Raw genomic sequence first — 12,934 nt, 5'->3', positions numbered from 1 at the left:
GTGTAAGTATGATAATAACTGTTTTCATCTTTAAGATCCCATGTCTCTCCCAGCAGGATTTAAGGGTATGGTAATCTCCTAAAATATGTAAATGACACCATAATACTATCAGAAAACCTCCCAGACCTGGAACAACTACTAAGGAAGATCAAGGAAGACTTGAGGCTGAACATAAAGAAAACAAAAATAATGACAAGTTCAACCTACACAATGAAGAAACAGAAACAAGAGTTCTCATAATTGGGATCAAAGAGTCCTGTGTGTTCCCAACCCAAACTCTCTGCTCCCAGACCCCCAACATTATATATATATATATATATATTCACCCTATCTGTTCAACTTGTAGGCAGAACATATAAGAAACACAGGCTTGGACACAGAAGAAGAAATGAAAACAGGAGGAAGGAATATCAACAATATAAGATATGCAGATGACACCATAGTACTAGCAAAAAACCTCACAGACCTGGAACACCTACTAAGGAAGATCAAAGGAGATAGTGCCAAGATAGACTTGATGTTCAACATAAAGAAAACAAAAGTAATGACCCTCGAGGACCTTCACAAGCTCAACCTACACAATGAAGATAGAAATAGTAAAAGAGTTCTCATACCTGGGATCTAACACTAATAGAAATGGGGACTGCAGCCAGGAAATCAGAAGAAGATTAAGAATGGGGAGGGCAGCTATGAAAGGACTAGAAAGAATCCTAAAATGGAAAGATATACAACTGAGCACAAAAATTAGAATCATCATACATTGCCATGTATGGATGTGAGAGCTGAACAGTAAAGAAACAAGATAGGAAGAAAATTAATTCATTTGAGATGTGGTGCTGGAGAAGAATGCTGAGGATCCCATGGACAGCCAAAAAGACAAATAAATGGGTGCTAGAGCAGATCAAGCCAGAAATCTTTCTGGAAGCCAAGATGTCAAAACTTAGGCTTTGGACACGTCATGAGAAGGCATGACTCACTGGAAAAAACAAAAATGTTAGGAAAGGTAGAGGGAAGTAGAATGAGAGGAAGGCCACATGCTAGATGGATGGACTCTATTAAGGCGGTCATGGATATGAATGTACAGGAACCAAGCAGAATAGTGGAGGTCAGGGGGTCTTGGAGATGACTCATCCACAGGGTCGCCATGGGTCGAGATCATCTTGAGGGCAGCTAACAACAAGAACAAATATATATATATGGGAGAGCTTCTGATGACAGTGAACAGTTAAATCAATAGCCTGAATATAACAGGGTTACCAGTTGTGCCTTCACTTAAAGAAAAGTGGATTAATTAAGCTCCTATAAACTACTTGAATTTAACTCGAGTTAAGTTTCTTAAATTATGGTGGCATTACATGTTAACACAGTCATGCACTTGGCAACAGAATTAAGCTGTAATTACACAATTACCCATTTGTCTGAATTTGTGTAGTTGGTCTCATTTGAAGGCACAGAGCAGAGATGGGAATTATGCAGCCTATGGGCCACTTATATGAGGGCGAGGGAGTACTAAGTGGCTGAACCCTCTCCAAAGAAGAACTGGTATTTGAGGCCAAAATTATGGCGGGGGGGGGGGGGGGGGGGAAGAGGAACTATTTGGCTTGTTGTTGTTGTCTCTTTCCATAACAGCCAAAAATAATGCCCCAAACTGATGGGAACATTATCTCTGGTTCCTGAAAATGGGACAGGTTGCAGCCTGGGAGCGGTGGGGTGAGCCAAAAAGAACCCTACAACTCTCCATATATGCCCTGGCCTAGATGAAGATGTGATCACATGTAGAAAAAGTATCCCAGCAAGATTTGGAGGCAGAAAAGTCTTTCCTTTTAAGCCAGTTTAAATGAAAAACAAAATATTTTATACAACTTAATGCAAAAGCGGATTTAAAACTTATAGAAACATGAGTGAGTTGAAAATGTATTAAAAACTTTCATAAATCCAGTATATTAAATACAAATTGAATTAACTGGAGTATAAGACAGAAGAGAAAAATAAGGTCCCTCAAGTGGCTATGACTCAGATGTTCTCCAAATATAGTATGTGATGCACACAATGTTGTTCACTATTGAGTTTATTGAGCATTTTATTCTGCAAAAGAACTTTTAGCCAGGATGGAAGATGTGGAACTTTCCAGAGGTACTGAAAGCTCTCTCTTTGGCTGCATCTGCATTGCAGAAATAATCCAGGTTGATACCACTTTAATTGTTATGGCTGAAAGCTATGGGATTCTGGGAATTGTAGTTTTGTAGCCTTCTTTGGTGCCACAAGAAACTAAAATTCCCAGAATTTCATAGCATTGAACCATGGGAGTTGCAAAGGCAAATAATTATCTGTGTGAGTATCCTCTTGCTGTCAGTTAGAAAGTACAAAGGCTAATGGATAGATAATACTAGGGCTGGCATCCTGCAGGGCTCAGTGAAGTGCATGCAGAACCACACTATAGCTGAACATTCAACAATCCCTGCATTTGCTTTCAAGTCATTGCTGCTGCTCTCCCATGGTCATTCCATCCCTGGTGGAGAGACAGAGGAGATCAGAGAAACATATGTAGCTAGATGCAAAAAGTCTGCTGAGGCCCTCCAGATTTCTCAGTAGATGATGTACTCATGTTGTATCTGGCTACAAGGACATAGCAACATGTTTCTCTGATCTTTCCCCACTTTCCAGAATGTACACTATAGTGATTAGGATGTTGCAAGCAGTGCTACAGTCCAAAGGGCTTTGGTTGTTGTGGTAAGAGGAAGGGAATATAGTATGATCCCATATCCATGGAGGATATGTTTCAAGACCCCCATGGATATTTGAAACCAGGGATAATAGAGAACCCTATTATCTTCAACGAGATGAATGACCAAGAATACCATATAACCACACTGGGGGACATAGAAATGCCTAGAGATAACATATTTTTTCAGATATGGATAAGTGAAACCATAGATACTGAATCTGTGGATATGGAGTTTTTACTCTAGCAACTTCTGCATTGACCAAAAAAAGACATACACAGGCTTAAGGTTCACCTATGCCTGTTTATGCCACTAACAGGCACAGCACAAAATACTGAACAGAATGTTACTTTTTTTGGACAACATCTCCCAGAATTCCCAAACAACTTGGACATCGGAACTCTGAGAACAACTCAGTCTTCATAGGATTCTGGGAGTTTTAGCCCACACAGGTAACATTTTAGCTACCACAAGTAACATTTCCAAAAGCCAGCCATGAAGGCCAAGAGGATTGGTAAAAACTGGATATCTTGTGTATTTTTAAAAAACATTTTTGACATTAAAAAGTAATCTCAGTTACATACAATAATCTTCTACTATAACAAGAGCACTAAAATACAAATAACAAGTCATAACCCAGTCATATGCCTGGGAAAATAACCAGTCATAAGTTTCTATAAAAGTTGGCCAAATGTTTGAATATAAGTCCATTTGTAAAATTCATCTATACATCATTATTTCAATTTTTGCTTGTTAGATCTTCTATCCATTGGATTGCAGGTGGGGGAAAAATATTTCCATTAATGAAATATCAATCTCTCAGGAGTCAAAAGGGTGTGAAAAATCCTCTTTCGTTTCCATTTGTTAAATTCCAAGGAATAGGTAAATAATTCAAAATAACAAGGTCCTTGAATATCAAGAAACTTTCCAAAACCAAATTTATTCATGTGATTACTTCTTCCCAAAATGTAGCTACAATGGGTCAAAACGCCAAACCCTGTGTGTTAAGGAACATTAGCAATATTACATCTCCAACTAGATGTTTTGTTACACCCTGACAAATACTTTAAAAGCTCAGTTTCCACTTCTTGATAACTTCAGAGCACAACTGTTTGTAGGCAACTGTGGCTTACCAGTTTCTGGAGAAGTCGTCTTAACAGAGATAAGTTTCACATTCTCTTTATCAGATGGGGCTCTGTTGGGACATACCAAAATGTTAACTTTAAAAGAAAATCATGAATGATAAGGGCTACATTCGTACTGAAAAAATAATTCAGATTGATGCCACTTTAATTGATTCTCAATTCTATGGAATCCTGGATATTGGTAGTTTATTGTGGCATCAGAGCTCTCTGACTGAAAAGGCTAAATGTCTCACAAAATTACAATTGCTAGAATTCCATAGCATTGAGGCATGGCAGTTAATGTGATGTAAAATAAGAGTGCATTTTTGGAAGAGGATTCTATCAAGTCAAGGGGTGGAAGGTGATAGACTTTGGTCTGAGTCCAGCTGGAAAAGGCTCCCTTGCAAGTCACAGTCTTTCATCTCTTTTGTAATAGATCCCAAGTGTACTACCAGATTGATTTCTCCTTCCACAGGCAACTTGCTAGGTTCCACACTGAGCAAAGGATTGCCCTATTCTTCACCCAGCAGCCTACTGTGTTTTCACACAGAGCAGATGAGACGCTCCCTTCAGCATGGAAACCATGCAGACTGCAGGTGGAGCAGTAGAAAGCTCTATTTCCCCAGCAGGTTGTTGCATTTCTTTGCTGGAAAAAAGAGAAGCCATTTTCCCCCCAGCATCAGGCATGGCAGGAAATCTCTCTCTGTTTTCTCCTCCCCCAGTACAGAAAAGCAATTATTGGAGGAGGAACAAGATGATCTCTTCTTCCTCTCACTGAGCCAATGCGTCTGGGGATATGAATCTTTGGTCCTTCCTTTGTTTTCAGCCAGAATCAACAATTTAAAAAGTTATTTCCCCATCAGATGAGATTATGAGAGTTTTTGGTTCATTTTTTGATGCCTTTTCATGTTTGGGCTTCTTCATAAAAACTTTTGTTTGTACAAAAGCTGGTTTTTGTTCAACGCCACATTTTTGTGCAGAACACTATATTTTGTGCCAAGCACCCTGATTTCTGTGCAAAAAAAGTTTTTTTTTGTTTTTGAATTAATATCTCACAAAAAAGTCCTGAGATTAGAAAATCTTATTTTCTTGACAAGGGAGTCTCCATATGTTGAGATACCCTTTTTTAAAACTGAGGACAAAATAAATTACAAGTATGCTTTACATTGCCAGTACATACTTCAAAGTAAATCTTAGTTTAGTGAGACTTTTCCACAAGCAAGGATACATCCAAACTGCTGTCCATTTTTTTCCCAGAGAGCCTTATTGGACTGCATTTGAAATTCGCATAAAGATACATTTTCCAGGTGAATATTGTGTATGACACTATAAACAGCAACTGCATTACCTAAACTCTACAGGGACACAATGCATTTTGGAAAAACTTCTACCCTAGCTGAAAGAAGGGCCAAGTTGAGCATGAAGTGCCATCTGGAAGAGCCTGCTTTAAATGATTGCATTTTTGGATCACACCAGAGCCTCAAAGATCATCCAGAGGTAACTGAAGGAGCTAAAATGGGAAGTTGAACATGTTATTATTTTTATGGATGACAGTTTGGTATCTGGGTCAACAGTAGGGAAATATGTTGAAATCTTCAAGGGAGTCCATCTGGACATTATTAAGTCTAGATTTAATGGAGAAAAATGAAACTTCTGCCCGCACAAGATTGAATTTTTGGAACAGAAGAGAAAAGAAGGTAGAGTAAGTCCAAGTCAAGATAACATATGGTCTATTTGAGAAGTGAAAACACCCCCTTCTGTTCCAAAACTTGGGGATATATTGGCAAGAGTAAACTAACTGGGATGGCAGCTGCCAAATTTGTTTAGAGTGCTAAAGCCACTGTATGAGTTATGGAAGAGTAATATTGCTTGAACAAGAAACTGTTTTTAGAGGAATGAAAGAAATAAATCCTCTCAGCTGCCAAACACCTGAAACTTTACGATCCAAATGAGACCAAACTGGTGAACACAGTCACCAACAGCTATGCCATATAAGGTATACTGTTACAAGTTGTGAGTAGAGCTGTGCGTAGATGGCTCTTGAAAACATCTACCCTTTTTGTAGACGGAGAAACTCAAAAGGAAGGAGAAATCCTTTAGGTTTCTTGAGGATTTTATGAAAAATGGGTCTTGTAAAATGTGCCTGAAATAGAAACAATAATTTAGGGAGAGCAAAAGGTAATCAAAATCAGAGAGGAGCAAAGAAAAAAAAAGTTGGAAATGTATAGGGAACAATAAAATGTAGATTTGTGAACAAAGTAGATATAAACAAGCTATACCTGGAGGTATGTGATGGCAAAAAACAAATCTGATTATATGTTGCAGGGTGTTCCATTTAAAACAAATTGGCAAATTTATTAGGAAGATGAGGATACAGAGAGCTATCACAGTGTAGCGGTTCTTTTTGAAAAAAACCCAACATTTATTTTGAATGTATTCTCACAAGACAAGATGGCAAAAAAATGTTAGGAAAAGAAAAAAAGAAAGAGTGGCAAGGTAGAACTTACTTTTGCAAAATTTCTCTTGGAGGCCCTGATCAATGATCATTTGGGGTCTCATCCATTTCATACATGTTTCTCATTAAGTATCTCTCATGTAATAATTTCTGGACTAAATTTAAGACCAATGGCCAAAATCCTGCATCAGAGGGTGTGATGTGTAACTTTACATCACTGATATATAATACACAACCATGGTAGTGAGATGCAATGATCTGCAGAGGGGCAGCACACAAAATGTCCTGTGTGCAGTGGGGACTCACATTGTAAGTCAATGTATATTGTGCATTGGACCCATTGCACAAATGGCCACATTGCTGTCTCTGCTTGTGCAGTGGTCCAAATGGCACAGCTACATCTCTGCTGCTTGCCTGAAAAGGCAAACATTGAGCAATGGCACAATTCAATTTTATGCATTTGTAATATGGTTTACAATGATATAACCTCCCAACAGGATGCCAGCCAATGTGATGCTTGATTTACTGTGTTGTAACTTGTTTTGCTTTTGTCTTTTTTGGTATTTTCTTTTCTTTTCTGGTTGTACTGATTTGTTGTTAAAAAGAATTTTTTAAAAAACAAAACTGAGAAGTCTCTTGGATGAAGCTCACTATTAGGAGCATTGCTTCTTTGAGTTGCTTATTTCTTTTTCCCCTTATAATTGTTACCATTTTGCATCTTCCATCAGGACCTGGTCTTGATGTCTTTACATGACACTGTGTTTGGATGCAAGTAGCAGCTACCACAAAAATGGTGGAGAATGTTAGAGGAAAATTCTGCAATGTGGACATATTTATGTTAGAAGAAAAGAAATCCTCAGATTTTTTTCAGAATAATGTATTTTGGAAAACCAGCATGGTGTAGTGGTTTGTGCATTAGATTATGGCTCTGGAGACCAGGGTTTGAGTCTCTGCTTGGCCATGGAAACCCATTGAGTGACCTTGGGCAAATCACACTCTCTCAGCCTCAGAAAACCCCAAGATAGGGTCCCCTTAGGGCTGCCATAAGCCAGAAATGACTTGAAGGCACCCAACAATTACTTCTTTGGGTAATTTGCACATAACTGTAGTTACAACTGCGTGAATCTGAATTAAGAGCTGCTGAAATTTGTCCATAGGCAGCTAGTAGGCAGAGTGACTGATGTGTGTGTGAGAACTTCTGTGTGTGTTGACAGACTTCATTTATTGAGAAACATATAACAAACTTCTTCCACTCTGATCTGTGGGAAGCACTCAGGATGCATGCCAACATCAAGAACTGGTTGGTTACTTTCTCATTTTCTTGACTCTTTTGACCCACTTCCTTTGCAAATTTAGCAAAAACATCTTTAAAACATTTATACACATTTACCAAAACATACACATTTCTGTATACACTTTTCCTAATGTTTACACTTTTTGTCCACACTGTATAAGTTGCAAACTCACTGCAGCATAGGAGAAAGTGTGTATTTTGGTGCACAAGTGCATACCCATTCATGAATAGGTTTAGGAGGTGAAAATTTGACAAGCTTGTATAAAAATTCAGATGGAATTAATTTCTCCAGCAACCCAAGTGAGGAAAATGTCACAGTTCTTTTAAAAAACTGAACCATTAGACACTGCAGCTACAGATTTCTTTGCTTTGACATGAAAGATCAAGAAAGACAGGAGGAAAGGGCATCAACTTACTGTTCAGTTCCATTTTCTTGCCTCTCTGGAAAGAGAAAAAAATGTTGACTTTCATTTCAGAATGATATAGCAGGGAATATGATATATATTCATACAATTTCCCCTTGAATTGAAAAGTCTCTGCAGCCTTGGTTTAGAGCACAAGTAGTCTACCAAATATTTGGTAACTAAAATTAAAACAAATAATATATTCAAAAACACATACAGGGCTCCCCCGGGTTACGAAAATAATTCGTTCCGCCGCCGCTTTCGTAACCCGAAAGGCTTCGTAAGCCGAAAAACCCATAGGCGCTAATGGGGAAAAGCCGCGATTTGGTGTGAAATAGCGCCGAAAAGCACCAATTTTTTTTTCGTAACCCAAAAAAACATTCGTAACCCGGAACAGTTTTTTTAAATACATTTTTTTCGTAACCCGGAAATTTCGTAACGCGGCGCATTCGTATCCCGGGGTACCAGTGTATAAATTTTTGTTCTTAAAAAAGAGAAAATTGAATAAATACCAGGAGTTGTCTTCAAGCATATTTTGTACAAAGCCATCAGAAGAAAAATAGCGAGGGATATTACTATCACGGCGATGATGACTGGCAAAATAATACCTGCATGTAATGAAGAAAAATTATTCATGAACATTGTCAACTTTACAAATGAATTTATATATATAGAGAGAGAGAGCCAGCTCTCCATTTTCCATGGATTAAAGCATCCACAACTTGCAAATACTTTAAAAATATATAAGTTCCAAAAAGCAAACCTTGATTCCACCATTTTATCCAAGGGCCACCATTTTACCTATTGTACTTAATGGGACTTGAGCATCCACAGATTTTGTTATATACAGGGATCCTGGAATGAACCTCAGCAGATACTAAGGGCCCACTGGAAAATTAAATATCAAAAAGTTGAATTACAGTGCTTTCTCTGATCACTCTCTACATCAGGGGAAGAAAGACTTAGAACTGGCCCCATCATTAGGCATGGTAAGGCAACCAACTCAATTGGCAATATTGAGCCTCTCAGCCATTCAGCTATTGTGAAGGATAGAGCTGAGTGTGTTCATTTGGCATTCCCTAAATTAGACTACAGACTTCAGGTTTAGTGGAGGAATCTGCCCCGTTGCTCTTGCTGAAATGACGTTCAGATACCAGTTTACTTCTGTACATGATTGGAGAGGAGTAACAAATCTAGACTTTTCCCCCAAGGCAACAAAATACAGTCGGCCCTTCTTATACACGGATTTTTTATACAGTACACAGATTCAAGCATAAACGGTTTGAAAATGTTCCAAAAAAGTATAAATTTACCTTGATTTTCCATTTTTTATAAGGGACACCATTTTGCTATGTCATTATATTTAATGGGACTTGAGCATACACAGATTTTGTTATACGCGGGGGATCTTGGAACCAAACCCCAGCGTATAACAAGGGTCCACTGTATCATGGGGCAGCATTGGACAGATGCCAGGCCTGCAAGATCTACTATGGATTTTGATCAGAATCCAGGGATTCACTTATTGGAACCAGATGTAATTTGTGGGGGGCAGGGCCAATTATCAACCCCATCAGCCAATGCTTGCATACAGGAATACAATTCTACATAGGGTCGCTACAGGTCAGGGATTCTAATATTTTCATTTAGATGCAAAAATGCTATTGTTATGCCACTGGAAATTACAGATCCTTGCTGTTAATTTAGTGTAAATTACCTAGATTTTAGGCCAAAGTGGTTAGAGATTCCAGTCTATCATCTGCCCAACATGATAAAGTATTTTGCAGCAGAAGAGAATGTCCAACGTAAAGTTGCTAGACTTTCTGTGTTTCGGTGCAACCACTAGGGGGCAGGCTTGCAGAAAGAAAATAGCGTCTCTTCCTCCTCCCACCTAAAGGCCTCTGTAAGAAATAGATGTATGTTTTCTATAAAGCCTTCATCTGTAGATACTTTTTTTTGGTTCAAGTCTCAAGCTGTATAACAATTTCCACATGTGAATTAAGAACATCATTACCCTAGAAAGGATCAACAAGCACATTAGCAAATATATGGCTTGTTGATGGCTTATGACAGTGTAATGATCTGTTTCGCTGGGTTAAGCCACTTATTTGGTGGTGTGTAGCAATGGTGTTGGGAGGGGAGAAGTAGGAAAAGCCATTTTTGTCAGGAGAAAGTTCCTGTACCAGTTCTGAAGCTTCCCAGAAGTCAACAGAACAGCTTTATTTTCCAACACTGATGCCACAGTATAGCACTCAAAAAGGTGCTTTTCACTGTTGGAAGTAGGGATGTAATTCTTTGCTGTTTCTCTTCTTGAAAGAATAGAACAATTTTAGCAAGCTTCTTCTTGCTGTGTGAAAGCCTTACAAGTTGTGAAGAGTATTCAGCATTTTGGAACATATATTCATGTATAAGTTTAGAAATTTAGGTCAAAAAATTGACCCAAAAAACCTGAGTCGACTTATCCATGGATCAATTTAAGTACTGTATCTTAACTCTTATCTAAAAGAAGGATTTATCCCCTGGTGAAAAGCAAGAGTATAATCTGTCCTGGAAGCACTGATCCCCTACTCTTTCATGCATCCAGCCTTAAAAGTAAGCACAAAGAGTTATGTCTGCTGGAATTTTGTAAGTTATTTGACATTGTTTTGCTTTGCTTCATCCTTTAGATCCTTTGTTATATGCCCCAAAATTTTACCCTCGGCTTATCTATGGGTTATAGTAAAATCCATAATTTTGGACCCCAAATTAGAAAATGCTGATTTCTACACAAAACAAAGCAGATTTTGCATAAAATACTTTTCAAAGTGCAAAAATTCCTGACAGTCCAGGATTCTTCTAGTTAGGGTTTTTTCCCATGTAAGAAACACATTCTAGGGGGCATTTTTCATATGTTTTCATGGCATCTGTTCAAAGTGGTCCCAGGCAGTACCCTTTCTTTCCTGATGACAGCAGCAGCAACAAAAAAAGGGTCATTGGAGTGGTGGTAATGGTGGTGAAAATATGTTTCACAAAGATTCATTAAACCTCATCAAACAAAGTAACAGAAAAGGCAAACAGATTAACCTAGGCTATTCAAAACAAAAGAAAATTAAAAGACTTAGCAAGCTGTCAACCACCACTACCACAGCTCTTGCGTGATTTGCTAGTAAGACAGAATGAAGAGATGCTAAAAGGGGTTAAGATGATATAACTTCAATTACTACACATAATCCCACACAAAAAGCACTGTGCATGGCATTTGTGGTATTGTTTCTAAATTGCACACTAGAGATGTCAATGAGCAAAACCCGACTCCCTGATACCACCTCTCCATCCAGAAAACCATGGTGTTTTTATATGGTCATGTTGGAGACACAATGGCTGTTCCTTCCCTGTTTATTTTTAATTTTCAAGGTTGCGAGTTCAATTTTAATTTTCAAGGTTGCGAGTTAATTTTCAAGGTTGCGAGTTCAAGACCAGCAAAAGGGCCCAAGCTCGACTCAGGCTTGCATCCTTCTGAGGTCGCTAAAATGAGTACCCAGACTGTTGGGGGCAAATTAGCTTACTTGCTAATTAGCTTACTTGCTGTTCACCGCTATGATCTTTGGAATAGCGGTATATAAATAAAACAAATTATTATTATTATTAGATTGGTCCAACCTGCTTTGGACTCTGCCATTCCACTCCTGAATCAAACTGGCCTGTTTTCTTCTGATCTAGTCTGATTCAGCTCCATTTGCTTGGTTACTTGGGATTTGGCCAAATCAGCTGCACAGTCCTTAGATCATACCACCAGGGATATGGAAGGGATGGCAGCATGTTTTATATATTTTCTGCAGTAGTCAATTTCTTTAAAGAACGCATGAGTAGTCCATCATGCTTTATGGTGAGTGTTAGTGCTGTTTTATAACTTTGCTAGATTGTAGAGACTTTTCAAGAAAACCCTGTGACTTTACCATTTTGTTTTCATGTTTCTCTTGTACTAGTATTTAAATTGTGCAGTTTCTTGAAGACTGGGACGACTGTGTCCTACTTTACCGAAGACACGATCATCTGCTTGAATGCAGTGGATGGCTGCTGGCATCACGACAGTGGACCAGTAAATCCACTCTGGGTTTCAATCTAACCTTTAAAGGACATATCATGCAATGGCACGACTCACTGGAAAAGCTGATAATGCTCAGTAAAGTTGAAAGCAATAGGAAATAAGACTGCATTAAAGGTGGATAGAGTCGGGGGCTCTCACATTACATTCTTATGCTTCCATATTCCACTTCAACTGGCATGGCAACATTCTTTGGAATTCTGGGTTTTGTAGTTTAGTAGGGTCCAAGAGCTATCTGGTAGAGATTTCTAAATGCCCCTCCCTGAACTCCCAGGATTCCCTACAATGTTTTAAAAAAGACTAACCAGGAAAGTCTAGTTATTTAACAATAATGCAAAATGTTTTTAAACTCATAAACTGTATGTGTTTCCTACAGTAATACAATTTAAACATCCAGTGAAATAATGAAACTATATAAACAGTCTAGAAAATGATCATACAGCAAAAATATTGAAAAGTAAACATAATGTAAGGTATCCCAGCTCTAAATCTTAAAAAAAAAAAAAAATCAAGGTAACAATCAGAAATGGATAAGATAATGTCCACAATTCAAGTGTAAGTCCATTTAAAGAAGAGATAAAGTTCATATGGTTTATAAGTCTGAAGAACCTAAAGTCTGAAGATCTTATGACTTGAAAGAATCAGAAATACGTTTTGTAGAATGTTAGATTTAGCCTTGATGGTTTTTTAAGAGTAGCTCCCAAATGTTTGTGGTTCTAAAGGATGGCAGAAAACACCAGAAGGCAGCACACTCCAAATTCTTTGCCCTCACCTGCCCCCAATTATTCTTTTTTCATCATCATCATCATCATCATCATCATCATCATCATCATCATCATCATCATCATCA

At 38.2% G+C, this 12,934-nt stretch overlaps 1 protein-coding gene across 3 annotated transcripts in view; it reads right to left on the bottom strand.

The window, feature by feature from the left end:
• EMCN (endomucin) overlaps positions 1-12,934 on the bottom strand; it is a 67,271-nt gene that overhangs the window by 6,269 nt on the left and 48,068 nt on the right. For 2 of the 3 annotated variants that reach the window (XM_042470146.1, XM_042470147.1), the window contains exons 10-12: positions 8,513-8,608; positions 8,013-8,037; positions 3,857-3,918 (exon numbers count right to left, since the gene is read on the bottom strand). In XM_042470146.1, coding sequence (XP_042326080.1) covers positions 3,857-3,918; positions 8,013-8,037; positions 8,513-8,608 — 183 coding nt within the window. The other variant, XM_042470148.1, reaches the window with a different exon arrangement.

Source organism: Sceloporus undulatus, chromosome 5 (assembly GCF_019175285.1).
Source record: "Sceloporus undulatus isolate JIND9_A2432 ecotype Alabama chromosome 5, SceUnd_v1.1, whole genome shotgun sequence".
Lineage (NCBI taxonomy): Eukaryota > Metazoa > Chordata > Lepidosauria > Squamata > Phrynosomatidae > Sceloporus > Sceloporus undulatus.
The sequence above is the reverse complement of the archived record's forward strand: the minus strand, read 5'-3'. Positions and strand labels throughout refer to the sequence as shown.